At 29.8% G+C, this 25,388-nt stretch overlaps 1 protein-coding gene across 3 annotated transcripts in view; it reads right to left on the reverse strand.

The window, feature by feature from the left end:
- LOC114333534 (very low-density lipoprotein receptor-like) overlaps positions 1-25,388 on the reverse strand; it is a 368,105-nt gene that overhangs the window by 58,773 nt on the left and 283,944 nt on the right. For all 3 annotated transcript variants that reach the window (XM_028283417.2, XM_028283416.2, XM_050663351.1), the window contains one exon: positions 8,858-8,980. In XM_028283417.2, coding sequence (XP_028139218.1) covers positions 8,858-8,980 — 123 coding nt within the window. The remainder of the gene's footprint in view (positions 1-8,857; positions 8,981-25,388) is intronic.

The raw sequence follows: 25,388 nt of genomic DNA on the forward strand, positions 1-25,388 counted from the left end.
ATTTATCTTCATTCCGTTTTCAGTGAGTACTTCTTTCCAGATTTCCAAATTTATTCTGAAGTTCTTTTTCAGTTTTTGCAATTAGCACCAAATCTTTAGCAAATACTCCTTCCAAGATTTGTACTCTTTGCAGATTTTATACCCTACATTCAGCTTTTTATTCCTTGTTGTGCATTTCTTAATAATTTGTGTTGTGCTAAGTGCTCCTCCCTGTCTTAAACTTCCATTTATTGGTCTCATTGTATATTTTTTGTATCATTCTTAGTAACTTGTTGTTCATTCCTTTTTATATATACATAGTCTTTTGAGATCCTTTTACTTTTCAGTGTCGGGACTGACACGTCTTTTCACGTGTGTACAAATATTGACCATTGTTTTTTGTTGTATGCTAATTTGCTTGCTTCTGCTATCGTTTTTCCCTTCCTTTGAATGATTTAAGCGACTGCTGTATCCCAATCTTTTCTAAGACTTCCTCTATTTCTTTTCTTTTGTGTCCTAGCTTCCCACATTTTCTTCAACGGTATGTTGTCTTTCATTCTTTTCATGTATCCCCAGCAACTAGTTGTTTTTCTTCAATATACTCAAGTACTGATTTCGTCTTAAGGTCTGTCCGTATATCTGTGTTTCATATTCTGTCTCTCATTGTCACTCCTCTAACTCTTCGTAAATACTTAATTTCTAGGGCTTGTATGTTACTCATTAGTTTTCTAGTTAGTATCCATGATTCACAGCCGTATGTAAGCGCTGCTCTATGTATGGTTTTGAATTTTCTTTCCCTTTTCTCTTAGTATATTCCATAGGTCTTGGTACTTTATCGAAGGCTGTTTCTAGATAAAAAAATGCCAAGTAATTTTTCTTTTTTCTTGCGGCGATTTTTGTGTTTTCTGTTTTAATATATATATATATATATATATATATATATATATATATATATATATATATATATATATATATATATATATATATATATATATATATACAGTATGTCCCTGTAAGTTGTATCCATATGGAAAACTTTTTTATTATTAATTTTACGAAAAAAAGTTATTCTTTATAAAAAGCTCTGCATGGTCCAAAACCCAAGATTTAACCATCAAATATCAAATTTTTTGAACATTATACGGGGTATGTCAAAAAGTTTGAATTTCACTCAAGAGTAAAGTAGCTTTATTTTTCACAATATTGAAAATTGCTATTATGAAAAGTTGTTTGGAAATAAAAACTGTATTCTAGTATGCAATTACATCCTTCTAATTGAAAAATTTTTTTTTGAAAAATTATGGATAACTAACATTATTTTCAGTTATTTTAATTCAGATAACTCTTTTATTATTAATTTTACGAAAAAAAGTGATTCTTAATAAAACGTTTTGCATGGTCTAAAATCTAAAATACAACCATCTTTTGTCAAATTTTATCAATTTTATACGAGGTATGTCAAAAAATATGAATTTCGCTCAAGAGTAAAATACGTTTATTTTTCACAATATCGAAAATTGTTATTATGAAAAGTTATTTAGAATTAAAAACTATGTTTCAGTATGTAATTACATCCTTCTAATTGAAATATTCTGAACTATAAAGGTACTTTACTTTTGATCTAAATTTATCTTTTTTGACATACCTCGTATAAAATTGATAAAATTTGATATAAGATGGTTGTATTTTAAGTTTTAGACCATCCAGAATTTTTTATTAAGAATCACTTTTTTTCGTAAAATTAATAATAAAAGGGTTATCAGAATTCAAATAACGAAAAAATAATGATAGTTATCCATAATTTCTCAAAAAAAAAAAATTTTCAATTAGAAGGATGTAATTGCATATTAGAATATAGTTTTTAATTCCAAACAACTTTTCATAATAGCAATTTCCAATATTACGAAAAATAAAGCTACTTTACTCTTGAGTGAAATTCAAACTTTTTGACATACCTCGTATAATATTCAAAAAATTTGATATTTGATGGTTAAATCTTAGGTTTTGGACCATGCAGAGCTTTTTATAAAGAATAACTTTTTTCCGTAAAATTAATAATAAAAAAGTTTTCCATATGGATACAACTTACAGGGACATACTGTATATATTATCCTGTTTCTAAGAGTTTCTTACATGTAAGTACATAGCAACGTCAATCCTCGTTAGGTATTACACTATCTCCAATCTCTTTTTTTGTATATGGATGGGTATTATTAGTGACCCTTTCCAATCTTCCGGAATGTTTTCATTTTCCATATTTTATTCATTACTTTTACTAATATTTGTTATCCATTTTTCCCATGTTTTTAATAATTTCTGCTAGTATTCTATCCACTCCAGGTGCTTTTCCATACAAAATTTTTATTGCTTCTTCGAGTTCTTCCTCGTTTATTGAGTTTTCAATGTTATCTTCAAATATATTATTTTGCTCTTCACTAGTGTAGTTATAGGTTTATATCCGTTAATAATTCTTCAAAGTGTTGTTTTCATCTTATAACTATTTGTTTTGTTTCTATTATTAATTCTCCATTTTTATCTTTAATATTTCATGTTTTTGTGTTTTTATCGTCTTCAGGGTTCTGTAGAATGGGTTTTGGTTACTTTTGCTATCTTCTTCCGTTTTATCTCCGAATTTTTCCCAATTATCCCTCTTTGCTGCTGTTACTAATATTTTTACAAAATCAATGGAAAAATACCCAGTAGCTGGCTATATACCATAATTAAAAAATCATACAGAAGTAAAAACTTCGTTTGTACAATGGTATAAAAAAGTTTATTAAAAACCATTAAAAGTCATCCAAGAGGATCCGCAAAACGTTTTCGATCTAGATCAGATCATCTTTAGTGCCTAGAACGAATTATTTCCACGTTAGAATGAATGCAAAAGGGAAAAATTGTGACTAGTTGAAGAAAAAATGTGGTAATACTTACGTTCTGCTTAGTACATGAAACTAGCAACCTTATGAAATTGGTAACATCGAGAAATATGGTTTACATGATAACTATATAATATTTACAGCGACTCCAATTCGATGTTAAAAGATTAAATGTGTTAGGAGTGCTCAAAGGGCAACATGGTTCCCTGCTCGATAAAAACTTGTGGTTCTTGCCAGTCCAATGGACACAGACCAACAAAGGTGAAGGAGATGACAAACCAATTTTTAGACAGAAGCGACATGACAAGACAGGTAGTCAATTTTTGGTTATGAATTTAAAAATACTGTTGTTTAGAATTTAGATTATTAGTTAAACTAAATGTAGATTAATAACTGTATTAAAGTCAAATTTAAATTATAATAAATTAGATTTTAATGAAAAAGTCGAAAAGGCTACTCTCTATTACAGAAAGAACTGTTGTTATTGTTAAATTGATAAAAATATTACTCATAGTAGAGTCAGTGACGTCACTGATGACAGTTTTGAAAAGAAGACGAAAGTTTAACTTAGTTTGAAATAAAAAGTGAAAGAAAAATAATTAAATGTGAACAACTTAAAGACCTACAAAGGTAAGGTACATAGTAATGTTGTAAAAATAAAAGAGTAATGTTGTAAAAATAAAAAGAGTATTGTTGGTTGCCTATTATTGTGGTTGTAATGGTTGTTTACAAATTGAAAAAATATTTTAATTTAATTTATTGTCTGAATTAGTGAACTGATAATTTGAAATCTATACATAGAAGGTAATGGAGTAAACAGATTGAAATGGATGAAATATATATTACTGTAAAAGTTTTAACGAGAGCAGAGTGATTAGCAGAAGCAGATTGAAAACAAGAAAAGGTGGTTGCCTGATATGATAGTTTGAAAAATATAATTTTAATTAAATTACTGAAAGAATAGTATGTATTTAATGATAATGACCTAAAAGATGTTAAAAAGTCAGATTAACTAAAATTATGATTAACAATCTAGATAAAGAGGGAATAACATGATTGGAAAATGATGGGAAATAATTGTAATTTTGAAACGGAATAGATGAAGTTAATGAGTTATAACATAGGAGGCAACCAAACAAAATCGTTGGCGTGTGAGTTTACATTGGAATGACAGTTATATAATCCAGGTTGAAAGTTGGGGTTATTGTCGATATGAAGCAAAAATATAGATGAACTAATTCACTGAATTGGTGAACTGAAAATTTGAAATTGTATAGTTAGTAATGGAGTAACAGATTAAAATATTGTCGAGGGAAATTAATGTATAGTGTTGAAAAAAGAAAAGAATAACTAGAGCAAGAAATGCAAGGGGAACCGAAAAAATCAGAGACACGAGGCATGGCAATATAACTCTGTGGTTGGGAAAATTTATGAAGGAGGGTTGGAAAAGAAAGAAGGTAAACTGTGTTAGGGATGGCAATATAACTTTGTGTTTGGGAAAATGTATGAAGGAAGATTGGAAATGAAAGAAGGTAAACTGTGTTAAGGATGGGATAGTTAAAAAGGGGAAGAGAAAGAAAAGAAAACAAGGGCATTAGGGCATATTGAAAAATCCTTTTGAATGACTTTTAATGGTTTTTAATAAACATTTTTTATACCATTGTACAAACGAAGTTTTTACTTCTGTATGATTTTTTAATATTTTTACCTTCTTTTTTAATTTTTATAGTTATTCTAATTCTTGTTTGTTTTATCTCTTTAGATATTGTTTAAGTTTCTGCACTTTTAGTTGCTTTTTTCATTCTTCGTACCACCACGTTATCTTATCTGTTTCTTAGTTGAGTCTTTTTTACATGTTTCACATACTTCCTTAGCTATCATATGGCCATTTTTCTAGCAAAATATTATTAATTGTAAGTTATTTTCTAGATATTTTGGTTTTCCAGACCTTTTTATTTATTAACCCAATAAATATGAAAGTGATAAAGGCCATAAATTATTTTTTGACGTGTGTAACGGCCCAGCGGTGACAATCAAAGTCATCTGATTGTATACTAATACTACAAACAATTTTTACGTCAAAACACGTGCTTATTTATGAGTTTACACACGAACTGACAACAGGTAGAAGGTTAGAATTAGTGATTTTGTAATACATTTGAATGTATTGTAATAATTTGCAGATAAACCGATTGTGAAAATACCGAATACTTTGATTTACTTATCTCTCAAAAAAAAACAGTAAGTTGTAGTATTGTTATCGTGGTCTTCACACTAGTGATGTTGATTATAGTTACTTTCAAGTATTCGTTACAAATCGTTACTTTTGTATAAAGTAATCATTTACAGTATTCGTTACTTTAATTATTATGATTACTTTTGTTTTTGAGTACCGGTAATCATAGCGAGAATCGTATTTCTCAGTAGGTAGGTATTTTGTATAGGTATTCCGATATAACAACGACCTTCACCGATGTGTTTTAAGGGATAAAAATGATTTGATTACTATGATTACTTTTGTTAATTTTGTATTTGAGTACCGCTAATCATATCGGGAATCGTATTTTTCAGTAGGTAGGTATGTATAGGTATTCAGATTTAACAACGACCTTCACCAATCTGTTTGAGATAAAAATGATTTGATTACTACGATTACTTTTGTATTTGAGTACCGGCAATCATATCGAGAATCGTATTTCTCAGTAGGTAGGTATTTTGTATAGGTATTCCGATATAATAACGACCTTCACGAAGTACGAAGTAAACAGAGTAATCAAAGTAGATACAATAGTCATAGTCGTTATTCGCTCTGATACGATTGGTACGAAGTAATCAGAGTAATCAAAGTAGATACAGTAGTCGTTACTCGCTCTGATACGATTGGTACGAAGTAACGAAGTAATCAGAGTAATCAGAGTAATCAAAGTAATCAAAGTAGATACAATAGTCGTTACTCGCTCTAATACGATTGGTATGAAGTAACGAAGTAATCAGAGTAATCAAAGTAGATACAATAGTCGTTACTCGCTCTGATACGATTGGTACGAAGTAAGGAAGTAATCAGAGTAATCAAAGTAACGATTTGCCTCTCTGTATAGTAATCGTTACTTTCTGTATTCGTAAGTAACGAGTACTTTGTAACGAATAGTTACTTTTTCAACATCACTACTTCACACTGATCGTCTTCCTTTTAGGGAACCGTCTCTTGCCGTCTTTACTACTGTATTTCTTGTCATTCAGTTTTTTATTCAGTTATTAATGTTGTCAACCTTGTATCTCCGTCGTATATCTGCACTAAATCTGTCCCATAGTGCAGTACCATTGATTTTTCGAAGGGCTTTCATCTCTGCTGTTTCTAGCATTCTTTTTGTCATCTCTGTATCAGGTCGTGTGTCTTCCGCGTATGTCATTATTGGTCTGATGACTGTTTTGTAAATCTTGCCTTACATTTCTTTTCCGATATTTTTATTTCTCCATATTGCGTCATTCAGGCAACCTGCGGCTTTGTTTGCTCTATTCACTTCCACTTCCACTCAGCTTCCACTTCTATTTCGAGTTTTCCGTAGCTAGATAGTGTGATCACTATAACCATGCATTTTGCCTTTTTTGGGGAAATTAACATGTTAAATTTTCTGGCGGTTATACAGGGTCAGTCATGAGGAACTGTACATACTCCTACCTCGTATAGAGACCCCTATGGGGAATAACAAATGACCATTAAAAAGTGTCTGCTCCAATTGTTTAATAATATACTGGGCGAGTTTCGCATTTTGACAGAAATTTGTATTCGTCATAATTTTTGAACGGTCAGATCGATGTGTCTCTTATTTTGGTCAATCGTTACACTATTGCCACCTAATCAACTGATTTATTCAAACTAGAAAAAAATCAGGTCCGGCTTTAAAAAAATTAGTTCGTTTGGATCTTAGAAAAAATTTCACCAAGTATAAGCACATTAGACAAATAGGCAATTAAAATAACATATTTATTTTTTCCGCACACGATTGCTTAATTTTTTATAAAACAATCAAATTTGATTATGAATTAAAAGTTTGGTAAAGTGAACCATAGATTTAACAAAATTAACTTTTATTACCAAAATTAATTTTGTTTTAACAAATATTTAATTTATGTTACCACCAATCAACTGATTTATTCAAACAAGAAAAAAATCAGACCCGGATTTAAAAAATAAGTTCGTTTTGGTCTAAAAAAAATTTCACCCTGTATATATGCTTTTTGAAAACTCTAATATGATTTTTACAAATTAGACAAATAGGCAATTAAAATGGCATATTTATTTTTTTCCCCACACGATTACTTAATTTTTTATAAAAAAAATCAAATTTGACCATGAATAATTAAAAGTTTGGTAAAGTGAACCATAGATTTAAAAAAATAACTTTTATTACAAATATGAATTTTTTTTGAACAAATATTTAATTTATGTTATCACTCAATCAACTGATTTATTCAAACTAGAAAAAAATCAGGCCCGGATTTAAAAAATTAGTTTGTTTGGGTCTTAGAAAAAATTTCACCTTGTATACGATTTTTGAAAACTCTAATATGAATTTTACAAATAAGATAAATAGGCAATTAAAATGGCATATTTATTTTTTCCCCACACGATTACTTATTTTTTTTATTAAAAAATCAAATTTGACTATGCATAAAAAGTTTGGCAAAGATTTTGCATAGATTTAAAAAAATTAACTTTTTTTACAAAAATTAATTTACAAAAGCAACGTTTTTCTTAAAATTAAAAGTTTTACCATTTTTTTTTCTATAACACGTCTAGATCTAAAACTTCCCATAACACTTCTTTTGGACTCTATAGTTTAACATAGACGTGATCAAATTGATAAATTTTTCCACCTAATTTTTGCGATTTACGTTTGCAACTTTTACAAGAAGAAGACTGAAAGTCTACAACAATTTTCATAGTCTTCACAATGGTAAGAGGTATGTGTTGTAAAAATTTCAGAAAAAAAATATTAAAATGGAACAGAGTTGTAGCGAGTTAAACCGTGAGTTCATTTTTTTTCATTTTTAGGTTAAAATTCCGATTTTGACAAATTTGATTTTTTAATAAAAAATTAAGTAATCGTGTGGGGAAAAAATAAATATGCCATTTTAATTGACTATTTGTTTTATTTGTAAAATTCATATTAGAGTTTTCAAAAAGCGTATACAGGGTGAAATTTTATCTAAGACCAAAACGAACTTATTTTTTAAATCCGGACCTGATTTTTCTCTGGTTTGAATAAATCAGTTGATTGGATGGTAACATAAATTACTTATTTGTGCAAAAAAAATTAATTTTTGTAATAAAAGTTATTTTTTTTAAATCTATGGTTCACTTTACCAAACTTTTAATTCATAATGAAATTTCATTTTTTTATAAAAAATTAAGTAATCGTGTGCGGAAAAAAATAAATATGCCATTTTAATTGCCTATTCGTCTAATTTGTAAAATTCATATTAGAGTTTTCAAAAAGCGTATACAGGGTGAAATTTTTTCTAAGACCCAATTGAACTAATTTTTTTAAAGACGGACTTGATTTTTTTCTGGTTTGAATAAATTACTTGATTAGGTGGTAATAGTGTAACGATTGGCCAAAATAAGAGACACATCGATCTGACCGTTCAAAAATTATGACGAATACAAATTCCTGTCAAAATGCGAAACTCGCCCTGTATATTATTAAACAATGTTAGCAGACACTTTTTAATGGTCATTTGTTATTCCCCATAGGAGCCTCTATACGAGGTAGGAGTATGTACAGTTCCTCATGACTCACCCTGTATTAAATTGGTGCATCATACGTTGTAATTCATCTTCACTTTCAGGGATTACTATTGTATCGTCTGCATAGCAGATTATTTTGGTATTCTTTTTTAGTTTTTACTCTTTTTTTTATTTCATCCATGATCGGGTTGTTGAACAATAGAGGACTCAGGACATAACACAAATCTTATTAATAGAAAGAAATACTTACGACATATTTGTTCATCTTCATCACTTCCATCGTTACAGTCCTTTTCATTATCACATTGCCATATAGACGGTATACATTTGCCACTATTACATTTAAATTGATCTTTTGAGCAGGTTACATTACCTAAAAAAGAAAAAAATACGTTAGATATTATTTTAATAAAGTAGATATTAGTAGATATTATTTTAATACATTAAGTTTTCACCTAAATTCAAAGTAAAAACACATTAATTCCCAACAACTCCAGACTAATTTGAATTGACGTAAAAATTTTTTTTCCTAGTATTGCTCCTACAGAAACTTTTGTTCTAGTTCTTCTTTCATCTTTTAGACCATAATATTACAAATTCACAACAGTCTAGGTGCAGGACTTATGCTCTAGAAACAGAGTAGCGATCATCGCACTATCAGTCTGTAGTGATGTTGATTATAGTTACTTTCGACTATTCTTTACAAATCGTTACTTTTGTATAAAGTAATCATTTACAGTATTCGTTACTTTGATTACTATGATTACTTTTGTTACTTTTGTATTTGAGTACCGGTAATCATATCGAAAATCGTATTTCTCAGTAGGTACGTATTTTGTATAGGTATTCTGATATAACAACTGTAGAAACATTATCATTTCCACATTTTTCCGGTCAGTCTAGAAACTAGAAGGTACTCAAGTGTACTGGTTGTAGATACAATAGTCGTTACTCGCTCTGATACGATTGGTACGAAGTAATCAGAGTAATCAAAGTAGATACAATAGTCGTTACTCGCTCTGATACGATTGGTACGAAGTAATCAAGAGTAATCAAAGTAGATACAATAGTCGTTACTCGCTCTGATACGATTGGTACGAAGTAACGAAGTAATCAGAGTAATCAAAGTAGATACAATAGTCGTTACTCGCTCTGATACGATTGGTACGAAGTAATCAAGAGTAATCAAAGTAGATACAATAGTCGTTACTCGCTCTGATACGATTGGTACGAAGTAATCAGAGTAATCAAAGTAGATACAATAGTCGTTACTCGCTCTGATACGATTGGTACGAAGTAATCAGAGTAATCAAAGTAACGATTTGCCTCTCTGTATAGCAATCGTTACTTTCGGTATTTGTAAGTAACGAGTACTTTGTAACGAATAGTTACTTTTTCAACATCACTATCAGTCTGATGAGCCATGTATTGAAAATTTTCTTACGAATACTGTACTCGAGAATTTAAAACAAAATAGAAGAACAACACTAAGCTACACACAGTTTGGTTTTACAAACAACCTTGGAACCAGAGAAGCATTATTCAGTTTGCAGGTCATGGTTCAAAAATGTAGAGATATAGAACAATCGTATATATGTGTTTTATCGATTTCGAAAAGGCCTTTGACTGAGTCACCCATGACAAACTGGATAGGTGTTTTGGCAACACGGGGAAGTGATTACCAAGACCTCCGTATTATCAAAATTTTGTATTGGCATCAATGTGCCAACGTACGAACTGGTCAGAACATGACGGAAGCAGTGCAAATACGACGCGGTGTGAGTCAAGGATGTATTTTATCGCCTCTACTTTTTAATATCTACTCGAATTTATTTTCAAAGAAGCCTTAAATCAAGATACAGGTATTAAAATCAACGGAATTAATGTATACTTCCCATGAAGAAGACTTGCAACGACTTATACTTCTAAAGGTACGTATCCATACGTGACTGCTCCGTGCTCGGTGTAGCAGCTCCACATAGTGGATACATTGGTGCTCGCCGCTCACCCTCTTCAATTCAACCGGCTTGCGGTTTATATGTAGGGGAGCGCATGCCGTATCCATTTGAGCATTTACACCGAGCATGGAGCACCCACGTATGGATACGTACCTTAAAACCAACCATATGGTTGCCAGCAAAACGGAGTTATAACTAATGAACACCAGAGCGTATGGTTAGACGTTAGAAAGAGTCCACAATATTATCTATTTGGGCGCCAATATTAACGAAAAGTGGGATATAAATAGAGAAATAAGGATATGCATTGAAAAAGCCAGAGCCGTCTTCTATAAACTAGAGAAAATTCTTATTAAACTAAAAAGGGGTAGTTCCCTAGGTTGGCTGAAGACCATATAGTTAAAAAACTCTAACATGAAGTAAAAACCACTTCTATGTAATAGGTAGATATATTTACTAAGAATTTTAAAAATCCCAATAGATTGAATAAAATATTTCCAATTCAGAACGTTGTCGGACCTATCAGTCCATCATCAGTGAATCTAAAAAGAATAAGTAATCCCACTATTAAAATTGAAAAGATGGTTGAAATTTTGAAAGTTAAAAAATGTGGTTATGATTACTTACTCAAATATAACCCCAGAACCAAACAATAGTTGTAATTAAAATTCAATCTACATTATTTTGAAGTAATATTGAAAAGGCTAAACGCCGATGTTATAAGATATAACCTCCGGAAACATGGTGAAACCCTATCACGAAATTTAATCAACCATCTTAGGCCAACGTTGACTACCAAGTGTCAAAGGTTTGCAAGGAACTGTCTGGAGTGACATTGACAGTATAGAAAAAGGTAGTCGATTATCAAAGGTTTTAACAAAAGGTCATGATCCAACACAATGATATGGTAAAGATTTTAATACCTGAAAATGTCAATTAAATCTATTGTTTTTTAAAAAGAAAATAAAATTGTGTTTTAAAAAATTTAAAATTAAAAAATTATTTTAATTTAACTGTTGACTATAAAATTAATTTAATAAAATTAATTTATAAATTAATTTTTAAATAAAATTTACCTTTTATAATGGATTTTACTAATAAAAAAAATATGAAAAAATATTTTTAAGAAACGCTTTTCTTTAGTTAGGAGTGACTAAAAATAAACATATTATAAAAAAATCAACTAAAAAGCAAAAAATAAAAAAAATTGAAAAAATCTAACACATTCGTCAAAGAAAAGCAAATCGCGTCTTCATAGAATAAACGATGTTCGCACCACGCTTTTTTATTTTTTGCTTTTTAGTTGATTTTTTTATAATATGTTTAATTTGTTTAATTTTAGTCAGTCGTAACTAAAGAAAAGCGTTTCTTTCATATTTTTCTATTTCTTTTTTCATATTTTTTTATTTTTTTACTTTTTAGTCTTACACTTTTCAAACATTAAAATATATCGTCATGTTTATTAAAATATGTATAAAACATATGATGTACAAACATGAAAAGTAGTTGGAATCGGCAAAAAATTTGAAACTTTATTGTTTATTTATGAAGCATAACGTAAATAATTAACGTAAAAAGTGAAATTATGTATAGTTCATATAATTAGCTACAAACTGTAAAAGTTTCAAGTTTCTTTATTGTAAAAAACAAGAGAATTTAAGCATTTTCCGTTAAAATCGTTTTCATATTGAAACAATTAATAAACAAATTTTTTTTTATTGATTATTCGTGTATTGTTCCCGCGAATGCATATGTCTGCAAATTTTTAGTCATTTGAATTAAAGGCAGTCAAATTAACGTCCAAAGATTTGACCCAAACGATTGATCTAAAGAAAAGCGTTTAATTAATACGACAAAACGAATTTTAATGTTAATTGTAGCACAAAACGTCTCTACCGGTGGATTTTATAAGACTACTAGAGTTTTGGTTGAAGTTTTGTTTCGTATCGTATTGAAATTTGACACCAATAAACGCCGATTTATATATAAACAAATATATCAGCGTTCAAAATTTGAAACGTTATTGTTTATTTATGAAGCATAACGTAAACAATTAACGTAAAAAGTGAAATTATGTATAGTTCATATCATTAGCTACAATCCGTAAAAGTTTTAAGTTTCTACATTGTAAAAAACAAGAGAATTTAAGCATTTTCCATTAAAATCGTTTTTTTTATTTAAACAAATAATAAACATAAAAAAATTTTTATTGACTATTCGTGTATAGAGTATGGAGAGTTATATTAACGTCTAAAGATTTGATGCAAACTATTGAAGTAAAGAAAAGCGTTTAACAAAATGTACCTTTTATAATGGATTTTACTAATTAAAAAAAAACAGTATTTCTTGGTGTTTTATGCATTATTATTATTGATGGTATTGAATGAATTCTGTCAATTTGGTTATGTAATGTCCATTACGTATTGTATTACTTTAAAACATTAATATTGTATTTATAATAACTTTTTTTTAATTTTACATATTATGTTCGCTGGTGTTAAATTAAAAGCGTAAATTAAAATTTGAGAATTATTCGTTGTTATTGCATTCCATTGTTTTGATAAATTACCTGTCGATGCATTGTGGCGTTATTCGTATTTATATACACATGGAATTTTCAGCGATAAAACCGTTATCAATATAATTTAGATTCAACCATAATACTAATTAAATAGCTATTTGTATAACAAGGGAGGAAAGTGCTACTTTTCCTCCCGAGAATGAAGTTTACTGCCCGACGCGTAGAGGAGGGCAATAATCATTCAAGGGAGGAAAAGGCACTTTACTCCCATGTTATACATATGGTTTTTCCACCTTCCTCAAATAACAAGCCATTTTTTCATTTTTACTTAATTTATTTATGTAACTAACCAACAAAATTTATTAGAACTAAAACTAACAAGTAGGTACAATATAACTGTCAACTGTCAAATATAAGTCAAATTATTAATGTAAACATTGTTAAATCAATATAACAATTTACTGTTTTTTACCATTCTGCAAAATACAGGGTGTTATTTAAGTAAACTTCATTCTCGGGACGAAAAGTAGCACTTTAGCACTTTCCTCCCTTGTTATAAAAATAGCTATTACCTCATATAAACATGAGGTTCTGCAAATATTTAACATATTTTGCTATAATCATAAATGTGTATAATTATTAAAAAAGTGATTCTTCATAAAAAGTTTTGCATCACATTGTGATCAATAATTAGAAATAAAAATTGCAAAATATTGATTGGTATAAGTACAGAGAAAATAAAAAATTTCGATGTAAGCTGAATAGTAAAGTGCTTTCAAGTGTAATTTAAAGATGTTGATTGTAATTAAAAATTATCTCCAAGTGCACTTACTGCAAGAATTATCAGAAGGACAATGTTCACTTCTCCAAGAAATTAACACACCACCTTAAAAATTGGTCATTTTTAATGTCTCGAATTTCCTAAACGTGTTGTCCGATTAAAATGATTTTTTTTAACAGGCAATAGCCTTATTCTTTAACAATATCGCTGTAATAATATTGTTGCTAGAGAGGTAAATTGTCATTTTATACTGGGTGTACCAATCCAACTCTGATTTTTTCTCAAAGTTTGCGTCACCCTACGGAATATTCTAGCATTTTTAAAATACCGAAATTAAAACCCAACTATAGCCTCGCGTTTTCTTAACATTCTGTTTTTTTATTCATTCGTTTATAGTGGATCATAAAAAAGTTAGGTACTTTAACATCTACCCTTGTTTTCCATGAATACAGGGTGTTTTTAATTAAGTACGGAAATCTTTAAGGGGTAATTGAGCATGAAAAATAATGACAGTTTGCTTTATAAATGTATGTCCGCAAAATGCTTCGTTTCCGAGATAGGGGGTGTTGAAATTTTTCTTATAATTTATTATTTATTGCTCTAAAACCGGTTGATATATGCCAATTAAATTTGGTGGGTTTTAAGAGATAGTTATTGTGCATTTTTTGACATACAATTAAGAATTTTATGTTCACCATTGGCGCACATAAGAGTCATATTACCCATATGAGCGCCAATGGTGAATATTCAATTCCTAATTGTATATAAAAAATGCGCAATAACTACCTCTTAAAACCCATCAAATTTCATTTGGATATCTTAACCGGTTTTAGAGCAATAAATAAATCGTCAGTCTGTAAGAAAAATTTCAACCCCTCTATCTCGGAAACGAAGCATTTGCGGACATACCTTTATAAAGCAAACTGTCATTATTTCTCCATGCAGAATTACCCGTTAAAGTTTGCATACTTATTTAAAAACACCCTGTATTGATGAAAAACAAGGCTAGTTGTTAAAGTACCTAACTTTTTTATTATCCAACATAAGCGAATGAATAAAAAAACAGAATGTTAAGAAAACATGATGCTATAGTTGGGTTTTAATTTCAGTTGTATTTTATAAATGCTAGAATATTCCACAGGGCGACGCGAACTTTGAGAAAAAATAACCCATTTTTAAGGTGATGTGTTAGTTTCTTGGAGAAGCGTAGAAAAATTAGAAATAAGTTTTTTTAATAACTCTTTCATATTTCAAAAAATAAAGGTAAATTAATATTAAATTGAATATTGAATATTTTTCAACCATATTTTTGCTATATATTGGTAATATACCGCAGTTTTGACTGCAAAATAAAATATTTATGGTGCTTATTTATAATGCACATAAAAGTTTTTTTCAAATTTGTTTTTCAAGCTTTATTTAGAAATATTTTAATAAATTAAAGGTAGAATTTAATTCTGCAAGTCTGAAATGAAAGTTTTTCTCTTCAACTTGGCAGAAAAAATCGTAAAAATCTTAATAAAAACATGAATTACCGCAGCAATTAAAAAACTAAATTGTGCGCAAAAATGACCCATTTTTCATTATTTAGACAATGATTCCGTTATATAAATCATACTATCTTGAAAATATCTTTTGTTTTTTAATTACATTTTGATTTACGTGTATTGTAATTTTATTTGATCAGACTATATCTATATTTAAACGTATTTATTTACTTTATTTTTATTGTATTCTTTGTAAAAGTTTCGGCGAACAATCAACAACTATTTAGGGAACGGAAGATCAACTGAAATAATTGGAACATTTCGCACGAAAAAAGTTGGCAAGTGCTCTCAAAACATGTGTTCAGGAAATATTTTAAAATAGACATAAGGCGGTGTGGCCTGTGACGACACTAATGGCAGTCTAAAAAAAGTTTTTTACTTCGCAAATTTTAATTAATGTGCAATGTTGGAAATACCGAAAATACAGATAGTCCATGTGGTGAGACCGCTCCCGTCTGAAAAAATTCTGATTCGGTTTCTTTGCGGATTCCTATTCAAAAATGTTCCCTTTAAACAAATCTGAAGGGTGCCGACCGAAACTTTTGGGCAGAAATTGTTTAAACAATTTTTTTAATCAAATACAACAAACCATCTTTTTTCTCCGAAAAACATGTTTTTAGGTTTTTTTTGGTGATTCTAAACAACAAAGGTATCTTGTCATTTTTCTCAAAAGTTGATAATTGTCGAGGTATAGGCGATTTAAAATGTGAAAAATGCGAAAATGCACATTTTCGAGGCTTAAAAACTCATATTTATATCAGTATTTTTGAGGTTGCCAAGTACCTACTTATATTGTAATTTACACATTCATTTTCAAGATTCTGAAGATTGATCGGATCTAACTTAAATTTAGACCATTGTTATTTAATTGGTCTGTTAATCCAATTGTTAATTATTTGTGTCCATCCGATTTTTTTTCCGGTGCGGCGCACTCTATTTTAACAATTTCCTATTTTGATCCAGAAAACATTTTTTTAGGTTTTCTGGGACATTCTAAATAAAAAAGGTATCTTATCATTATTCTCAGAAGTTCAGTTTTCGAGTTATAAGCGATTTAAAATCTGAAAAATGCGAAAATGCGCATTTTCGAGACTTGAAAACTTAAGTATATGTAAATTATTATTTTTAAGGTTACCAAGTGCCTAAATTGAAGATTAAACATTTCATTTTAAGATTTTGATGAATAATCGGGCCTTTTTTTCAATATACCGTTTTCAGCCCTTGTTTTTTAATTGTTAAATATTATGCGTGTCCACTCGACTGTAAGGCCGCCGCGCCCGTCGTCCCTTTTACTATAATATGGTATTTCGCTGTCGCGCTATCCGCTATATGATTGGGGTATTTAACTGGCACATTAGCAACAATTAATTTAATAAATCAATAAGTTATTAAAAAAAATTATGTTAATAAGAATATACAAAATTAATGTGAAGTACCTACTCCAGTTTGTGTGGTAGCTCCTGTATGAAAAATGTTTCTGATTCGGTTTCTTTGCGGATTCTGGTTCAAAAATATCCCCTTTAAACATATCTGAGGGGTGCCGGGCAAAATTTTTGGTCAGATATTTTTTAAAAAAATTTAAACAAATTTCAACAATCACCTTTTTTTATCCAAAAAACATTTTTTAGGGTTTTTGGGTCATTTTAAACAAAATGCGTATCTTTTCATTTTTCTCAAAAGTTGATAGCTTTCGAATTATAACCGATTTTTTTTTTGAAAAATTGGCTTTGGCAGAGCCAATTAGCCAGACTTGTTTGTGATTGATTGCAGATTCATAGTCATAAATTTCTTATTTCATAACATAAGTACATACTACAATATTATTTTTAGATACATAGGTACATTGTGTTGCTTTTTTTTATTTTGTTTTTTTTTTAATTATTTTACTGTTTTTTAATACATATTTTAATTTGTGCTAAACACTTTTTTTACTTTCTTTTTTTTATTTTTCTTTTCTTTTTTATTTTTGTTTCATTTTTTTTATTTTTTTTTGTTATTATTTTACTATGTGTTTTTTATATATAGGTATATATATTTTTCTTTTTTTTTAAATTTTTTCAAACCACATTAACAAATTATGCCTAGTTAGTAGGTATATATTACATTTACAACTTGTATTTACATAATTTAACATGTTTATAAATGAGATGAAGAATTTCCATATCATTTGTAAATATTAAAGTATTAAGATTTATTGGGAAAAACATTTTAAATTTTTTAATTCCTTATAAAGGTCGTTTATATTATTTATTTGTAAATGACATTCTAATATGATATGTGTTAGATCTCCGATTTTGCCACAAGTACAATTAGGAGTATCTGACAAGCCGATTTTATGCATGTAAGATGGCGTAAGAGCATGATTGGCTCTCAGCCGATTAATGGTCTTTATAAAATGTCTATTATATTCTGTGTAAAACCATCTTCCTGAGAATATCTTAGAGTTACAATAAGCAAAATTTGAGCCAGTATTATATATTCTCTGTAATACATTTGCCAATTATTTTTAAGTTTTTGTCTGCTAAAAGTATCAAAATCTGAAGCTGGAATTAAATTTTTGTTTATTTTTTCTCCGATCATATGAGCTGATTTAGCAAAATTGTCAACTATTTCATTGCCTTTTATTCCAGAATGGCCCTTAATCCAAGCAATTGTTACATTTACTCCCAATTGTATAGTTTCAAACAGAGTTTTAAGAATATTCACTTTAATGTGGTTTATATGTTTGACTGTTTGAATGTTACTCAATCTGTCCACCACGCTTTTACTGTCAGTAAATAATATTTACTTACTACTAATATTATATTATAACATAATTACTAGTTGGATTTTGGATTCAGTAGTACATACTGAACAGCAAACATTACTGCTATCATTTTTGCTGTGTATATTGAGCATTCAATAGGTAGGCTATATTGATGATGGTAATTTTTATTTTCGTGGAACACTGCACAGTTGCACAGCCCGTTCCATTTGCGTCTTTTTACCCATCGGTAAATATGTACTGAAAATTTGACCATTTCTCTTTAATAAGTATATCAAACATATTTGGGGGTAAATTGAGTTTAAATAACATGTTTTAACCTTGTTAGAAAATAATGTTTTTGTCATATTTCATTGTAGTAAGGCGGAATTTGGCTTTTATAGATAACGTCACTGTACTTTACCGTACTTAGATAACTTTCTACCAAAGGTATAGATTTTTTAGTTCTCCAGTACCTATGAGTGAGGTCTAAAACTGATAGCTCATGTAGATCTTGAAGGTATTTACATTTTTTGGACAGAATTCGAGTTGTAAATTTATCACTGAGAAATTGCCGGCGTAAATGCCATGAAGGTTCCACTGCTTCATTTTCCATTATTTGGACTGGAGTGGATTTTAAATAACCTAGGCATAATCTCAAACATTTATTTTTTTGAATTTTTTTGAAAGTTTATTTAGAAGTGTATTGGTCGCTGATCTATAACCGATTTAAAATTTGAAAAATGCGAAATGACGCATTTTCGATGCTTAAAAACTCATATGTAATTTATTATTTTTGAGGTTGCCAAGTGCCTAAATTGAAGTATAAACATTATGTTTAAAGATTATGTAGAGCAATCGGGACTTATTTCATTTTAGACCATTGTTTTTGAATTGATATTATGCGCGTCCACTCGAATTTTAAGCCGCCGCGCGCCGTGCCGCGCAGTGTTCGCGCATAATTAACAATTAAAAAACAACGGTATAAATTGTCCGATTACTCTACAGAATCTCGAAATTAAATCTTTAAGCTTCAATTTAAACACTTGGTAACTTCAAAGATAATAATTTACATCCGAGTTTTCAAGCCTCGAAAATGCGTATTTTCGCATTTTTCGGATTTTAAACGCTTATAACTATAAAACTATTAACTTTTGAGAAAAATGAGAAGAAACCTTTTTTATTTAGAATATCCCAAAAAATCTAAAAAAAAATATTTTTCGGAGGAAAATAGGAGATTGTTGAATAGATCGCGCCGCACCGGCAAAAAATCGGATGGACACGCATAATTAACAATTAAAAACAACGGTCTAAATCTAAATTGAAGTTAGACCCGATCACTCTTCAGAATTTTTAAACTGAATGTTTAAACTTCAATTTAAGTACTTGGTAACCTCGAGAATACTAATTTAAATATGAGTTTTTAGGCTCGAAAATGTGTATTTTCTCATTTTTGCAATGACAAGATACCTTTCTTGTTTAGAATGACTAAAAAAACCTAAAAAAATGTTTTCGGGGCAGAAAAATATGATCTGTATTTGTTTAAAAAAATTGCCTAAAAAAAGAAACCGAATCAGACATTTTTTCGGACGGGAGCGGTCTCACCACATGGACTAAGACAAAATATTGTTTATCAGCAACACGATTACGTTAGAGACGAAGTTGATTTATATATAAACTAAGTAAACAGTTAGCAGTAAAAACAAAAAATAAAAAATATTGACAAATCAAATGCGAGAAAAGTAAAAACACAAATACAGAACTATAAGCAACAACTTTTACTTGACTTGATTTTGATAACTGTCAACGTTTGAACTTAATTAATATTATGAAGACGAAAAGTACTGACCGGGGATGAGATAGTCTATTGATTATGTACTTTTAAAAGAAACTACTACAGCCTCAAAGGGATTTTATAGTTTCATATGGTCAATAATAGACCCCTAAATATGAAAAAACCGCGTTTTTGAGGAGTAAATTAGTCCATTTTCAAAAACACGAAAACACTAGATTTTTCTATTTTGTCCCATAGCTTTTTTCCACGGGAAAAAACTCTATCCTTGCTCTTCAAAATGACATTTGGTACAACTCTTTAGGATTCAAAGTATCCGAGATAAGATTTTTCAAATTTTGCCACTTACACCATTTTTGAGCCACTTTTCCTATCTATTCTTATCTAGCGTCGCGGTTCCTTTTAATCCTCTTGTTTGGACATAAACAATAGCCTAAAAGAAGCTTTCATAAAACTTCTAGCAAATCATGTCGCTAGAGTCCACGCTGATATAAATCGCTGTAGAATAAGTAAAAAAAAAGAACAAACACATTGAGTGAAATACAAAAATATGAAAAAGTTGAAAATAGTTTTTCTATAAATAAAAACGAGATTTATTAGATGGAATTTATTAACTATAATAAATCAGTAAAGTTACTAATCATCGTATTAGTCAATTTGGAGTGACTATTATAGAAAATATGTCTTAAAAATCGATAAATGTATGTTAAAATGTTGCAACGAGTTGTTCTCGTTAATAGTAATTTTTCAAGTGTTTATTGTTTATTTATTGATACGCACAACAGGGCGTTAAGACCTATACTAAATTTACAATTAAGATGCAGTAGAAATAAACAAACCAAGACACGTTAATTGCTACTAGGAGCACTCCCGAATCATAATTTACAATGTATAAACTTTGGAAATCATCATTTGGGATTTACAATGTATACAGGGTGATTGATTAGTAGGGTAAAGCTCAATAGCTCCGCTATAGTAATAGATAGCAATAAAAGTTAATAACAAAAATTTTAGCCACCTTTGAGCTTCACATTACAAAATTAGTTACAATGTTACAGGGTGTTCGATAACACAGTGACAGACCAAACTTATGTTTTTTTAAATGGAACACCCTATATTTTATTTTAAATTTGAAATCCTGATAACTTTATCACAAAAATATAAAGGTTTGTTATGTTATACAGGGTATTTACAAAGTTATAACCAATTTTATATGAAAATCGTAACAAGTTCAACTCCCTGTATAAATAAAAATAAGCAAAACAACAATGGTTTATTAATGCCATATTTTTTAACGTATTGTCAAAATTTTCAAGAATGGTCGATATTGCTAATTTTCTTTATATCAAATACAGGGTAAGTCAAAACGCAAGTACATTATTTTCTCAGTAATTTTAAAAGGAACACCCTGTATTTTATATCATTATTGAAAAGTACCATTACCGTACTTTAATTTTTAGATAACATTCCCTATGTCTAAATTTATTAGTTTTCGAGATATTTTCATTTTTCAATGGACCAGTAGCGTGGCCACCCAAATCACCAGAATTTAATAAACTGGACTGATTTTTTTGGGGTTACGTTAATAATGAAGTTTATAAAATACACTAAGCACCAAAATTAACGCACCACATTAAAAATGGGACATTTTTGATGTCTTGTATTTCCTAGACCTGTTGTCCGATTTTAGTTATTTTTTTAATATGTTATAGCTTTATTCTTTAAGAATATCGATGTAATAATATTGTTGCTAAACAGATAAGTGTCATTGTAAACCTGGTGTAACAATAATAGTGTGTTTTTTCCTCAAAGTTTGGAACACCCTGTGGAATATTTTGGCGTATATAAAATATTGAAATTAAAACTTAACTGTAGCCTTATGCTTTCTTAACATTACGCTTTTTGATTTATTAGCTTATGTTGGATAATAAAAAAGTTAGGTACTTTAACAACTAGCAACGTTCTTCATCAATACAGGGTGTTTCTAAATAAGTGCGGCAAACTTTAAGGCATAATTCTGCATGAAAAATTAATGACCGTTTGCTTTATAATCATATATCCGCAAATGCTTCGTTTGCTAGATACGGGATGTTGAATTTTTTCTTACAAACTGACGATTTATTTATTGCTCTAAAACCGGTTGCGATATGCAAATAAAATTTCATAGGTTTTAAGAGGTAGTTGTTGCGCATTTTTTGGCATACATATAAGAATTTTATATTCACCATTAGCGTGCATACGGGTAATATGACCCGTATGTACGCCAATGGTGAATATAAAATTCTTAGTTGTATGCCAAAAAATGCGCAACAACTACCTCTTAAAACCTACCAAATTTTATTTGCATATCTCATCCGGTTTTATAGCAATAAATAAATCGTCAGTTTGTAAGAAAAACTTCAACATCCTGTATCTCGGAAACGAAGCATTTGCGAACATATGGTTATTAAGCAAATGGTCATATTTTTTTATGCAGAATTATCCTGTATTGATGAAGAACATGGCTACTTGTTAAAGTACCTAATTTTTTATTATCAAACATAAGCTAATTAATCAAAAAGCATAATGTTAAGAAAGCATAAGGCTATAGTTGAGTTTTAATTTCAATATTTTATATACGCCAGAATATTCCACAGGGTGTTCCAAACTTTAAGGAAAAAACACACTATCATTGTTACACCCGGTATACAATGACACTTATCTGTTTAGCAACAATATTATTATGTCGATATTATTGAAGAATAAAGCTATAACATATTAAAAAAATCACTAAAATCGGACAACAGATTTAGGAAATAAAAGACATCAAAAATGTCCCATTTTTAAGGTGGTGCGTTAATTTTGGTGCTTAGTGTACCTCCAACAACAAGGGATGAGATGAAAAATAGAATACAAAGTGTATTTCGATGTGTTAATTTACAAATGCTCCGTAGAGTAAGTAGCTCATTCAATGATCGTTTTTAGGCGTACATAAATGTGTTAGGAGATAATTTTGAACACCTTATGTAATTAAATATTAAAAATATTTTATTAAAAGTAGCTTCTCATTTTTTCAAACATGTTTTTTTGCAAAATGTATTACTGATAAATTATGTTTCGTTCTTTATTTGTTACATTGTTACATTTACATACAAAAGTAGTGTTTAATTGTCTTCACAAAATATTGTATTTTGTGTTTGTGTGTTTTTTTGTAAAATTTATTACTAATTTTCTTTGTTTATTTGTTACATTTACATAAAAAGATAATTTTTAATTGTTTCAAAAATGTTGCATGTAGTGGTTGTGTTTTTGTTTGTAAAATGTATTACTAATAAATTATTTTTATTTCTTTATTTGCTACAGTGTTACATTGATTACCGGATTAATAATCGGTAATCTTCAATTGTAAATTAAGTCATGGCTTACTTAAAATTTAGATAAATTTAAACTTGTCTTGATTTGTTTATTTCTAGTGCATCTTTATTGTGATTTTAGTGTAGTATTAGGGTCTTAGCTTTCTGCGATATAACAGTTTTCGGTTTTATCCACTACATACTGTGTAAAAAGTCTTTCGTCGTGGCCAAGACTGTTTGTTTTCTGTTGTTTCGTTGACAGTCGGGAAACCCACCTTGCTGACACTGTTCATTAACCCAAATCATCTGAAATGATTCATTAGGTATTCCCATGCGATATTCCGATTTGATAAAAATTTGTTTCAATATTTCTAATAAATTTTTAAGGTCTACGGTTAGCAAGAAAATTGGGTGCCGGTATATTTCGATAATACGTGTTCCCTAGAATATTTAAGTACCAAATATGTGCGAGCAACTAATTTATTTTACACGAGACAGAGACATATAAAGTGCGGTGCAAGGAGGGGCGGGATGAACTAACAAATTTTTAAGTTCTACGGTTAGCAACAAAATCGACTACCAATATATTTCGATAGTACGTGTTCCCTAGAATATTTTATGACTAAATATGTGCGAGTAACTAATTTATTTTACACGATACAGAGGAATATAAAGCGCGATGTAATGTTGGAAGGGATGAAGTAATAAATTTTTAAATTCTACGGTTAGCAACAAAATCGGCTACCGACACATTTCGATAGAACATGTTCCCTAGAATATTTTAGTACCAAATATGTGCGAGCAACTAATTTATTTTACACGAGACAGAGAAATATAAAGCGCGGAGCAAGGATGGGTGGGATGAACTAATAAATTTTTAAGTTCTACGGTCAGCAACGAAATTGAATACCAATATATTTCGATAGAAAGTGTTCCCTAGAATATTTTAATACTGAATCTGTGCGAGCAACTAATTTATTTTAGACGAGACAGAGGAATATAAAGCGCGGGAGGGATGAATTAATACAATTTTTAAGTTCTACGGTTAGCAACAAAATCGCCTACCAGCATATTTCGATAAGTCATGTTCCCTAGAATATTTTGATACCAAATATGTGCGAGCAACTAATTTATTTTACACGAGACAGACGAATATAAAGCGAGGTGCAAGGATGGGTGGGATGAACTAATAAATTTTTAAATTCTACGGTTAGCAACAAAATTGAATACCAATATATTTCGATAGTACGTGTTGCCTAGAATATTTTATGACTAAATATGTGCGAGCAACTAATTTATTTTACACGAGACAGAGGAATATAAAGCGCGGTGCAACGTTGGGTGGGACGAATTAATAAATTTTTAAGTTCTATTTGGTACTTATATCGCACATCTTTAGTACTAAAATATTCTAGGGAACACGTATTATCGAAATATACCAGTACCCGATTTTGTTGCTAACAGTAGAACTTAAAAAATTATTAGTTCGTCCCACCCAACGTCGCACTGCACTTTATATTCCTCTGTCTCGTGTAAAATACGTTAGTTGGTCGCACATATTTAGTAATAAAATATTCAAAGGAACACGTACTATCGAAATATATTGGTATCCGATTTTGTTGCTAACCGTAGAACTTGCAAATACATAAGTTTATCCCATCCGACCTTGCTCCGCGCTATATGTGTCTTTGTTCTGTTAAAAAAATTAGTTGCTCGTACATGTTTGGTACTAAACTAATCTAGGGAACACGTACCATCGAAAAATACTGGTATCTGATTTAATTGCTCATTGCTATAGCGTTGATTGAGGTATTGGAGGGGCCTCCACCTCCAATACCTCAATCAACGGCTATAGTGAATATATTACAAATCTTTCGTTGAACGTGAGAAGTTTGCTCCGCCCCACTTTCAACTTGATTTCCTGCTTAACGCTTAGATCAACAAAATCCGAAATAGAGCAACTAATTAGCACATAAATAGAAGTAAATTTTTCACCAAACAAATCAACAAGTTTGAACTTTTTTCGGTGTGGGGGGTCCAGCTAGCCATTAATCTGGACTCCCACTTTCAACGCGATTTCCTGGTCGACGGGTTGAGCAACAAAATT

This window comes from Diabrotica virgifera, chromosome 10 (genome assembly GCF_917563875.1).
Source record: "Diabrotica virgifera virgifera chromosome 10, PGI_DIABVI_V3a".
Classification (NCBI taxonomy): Eukaryota; Metazoa; Arthropoda; class Insecta; order Coleoptera; family Chrysomelidae; genus Diabrotica; species Diabrotica virgifera.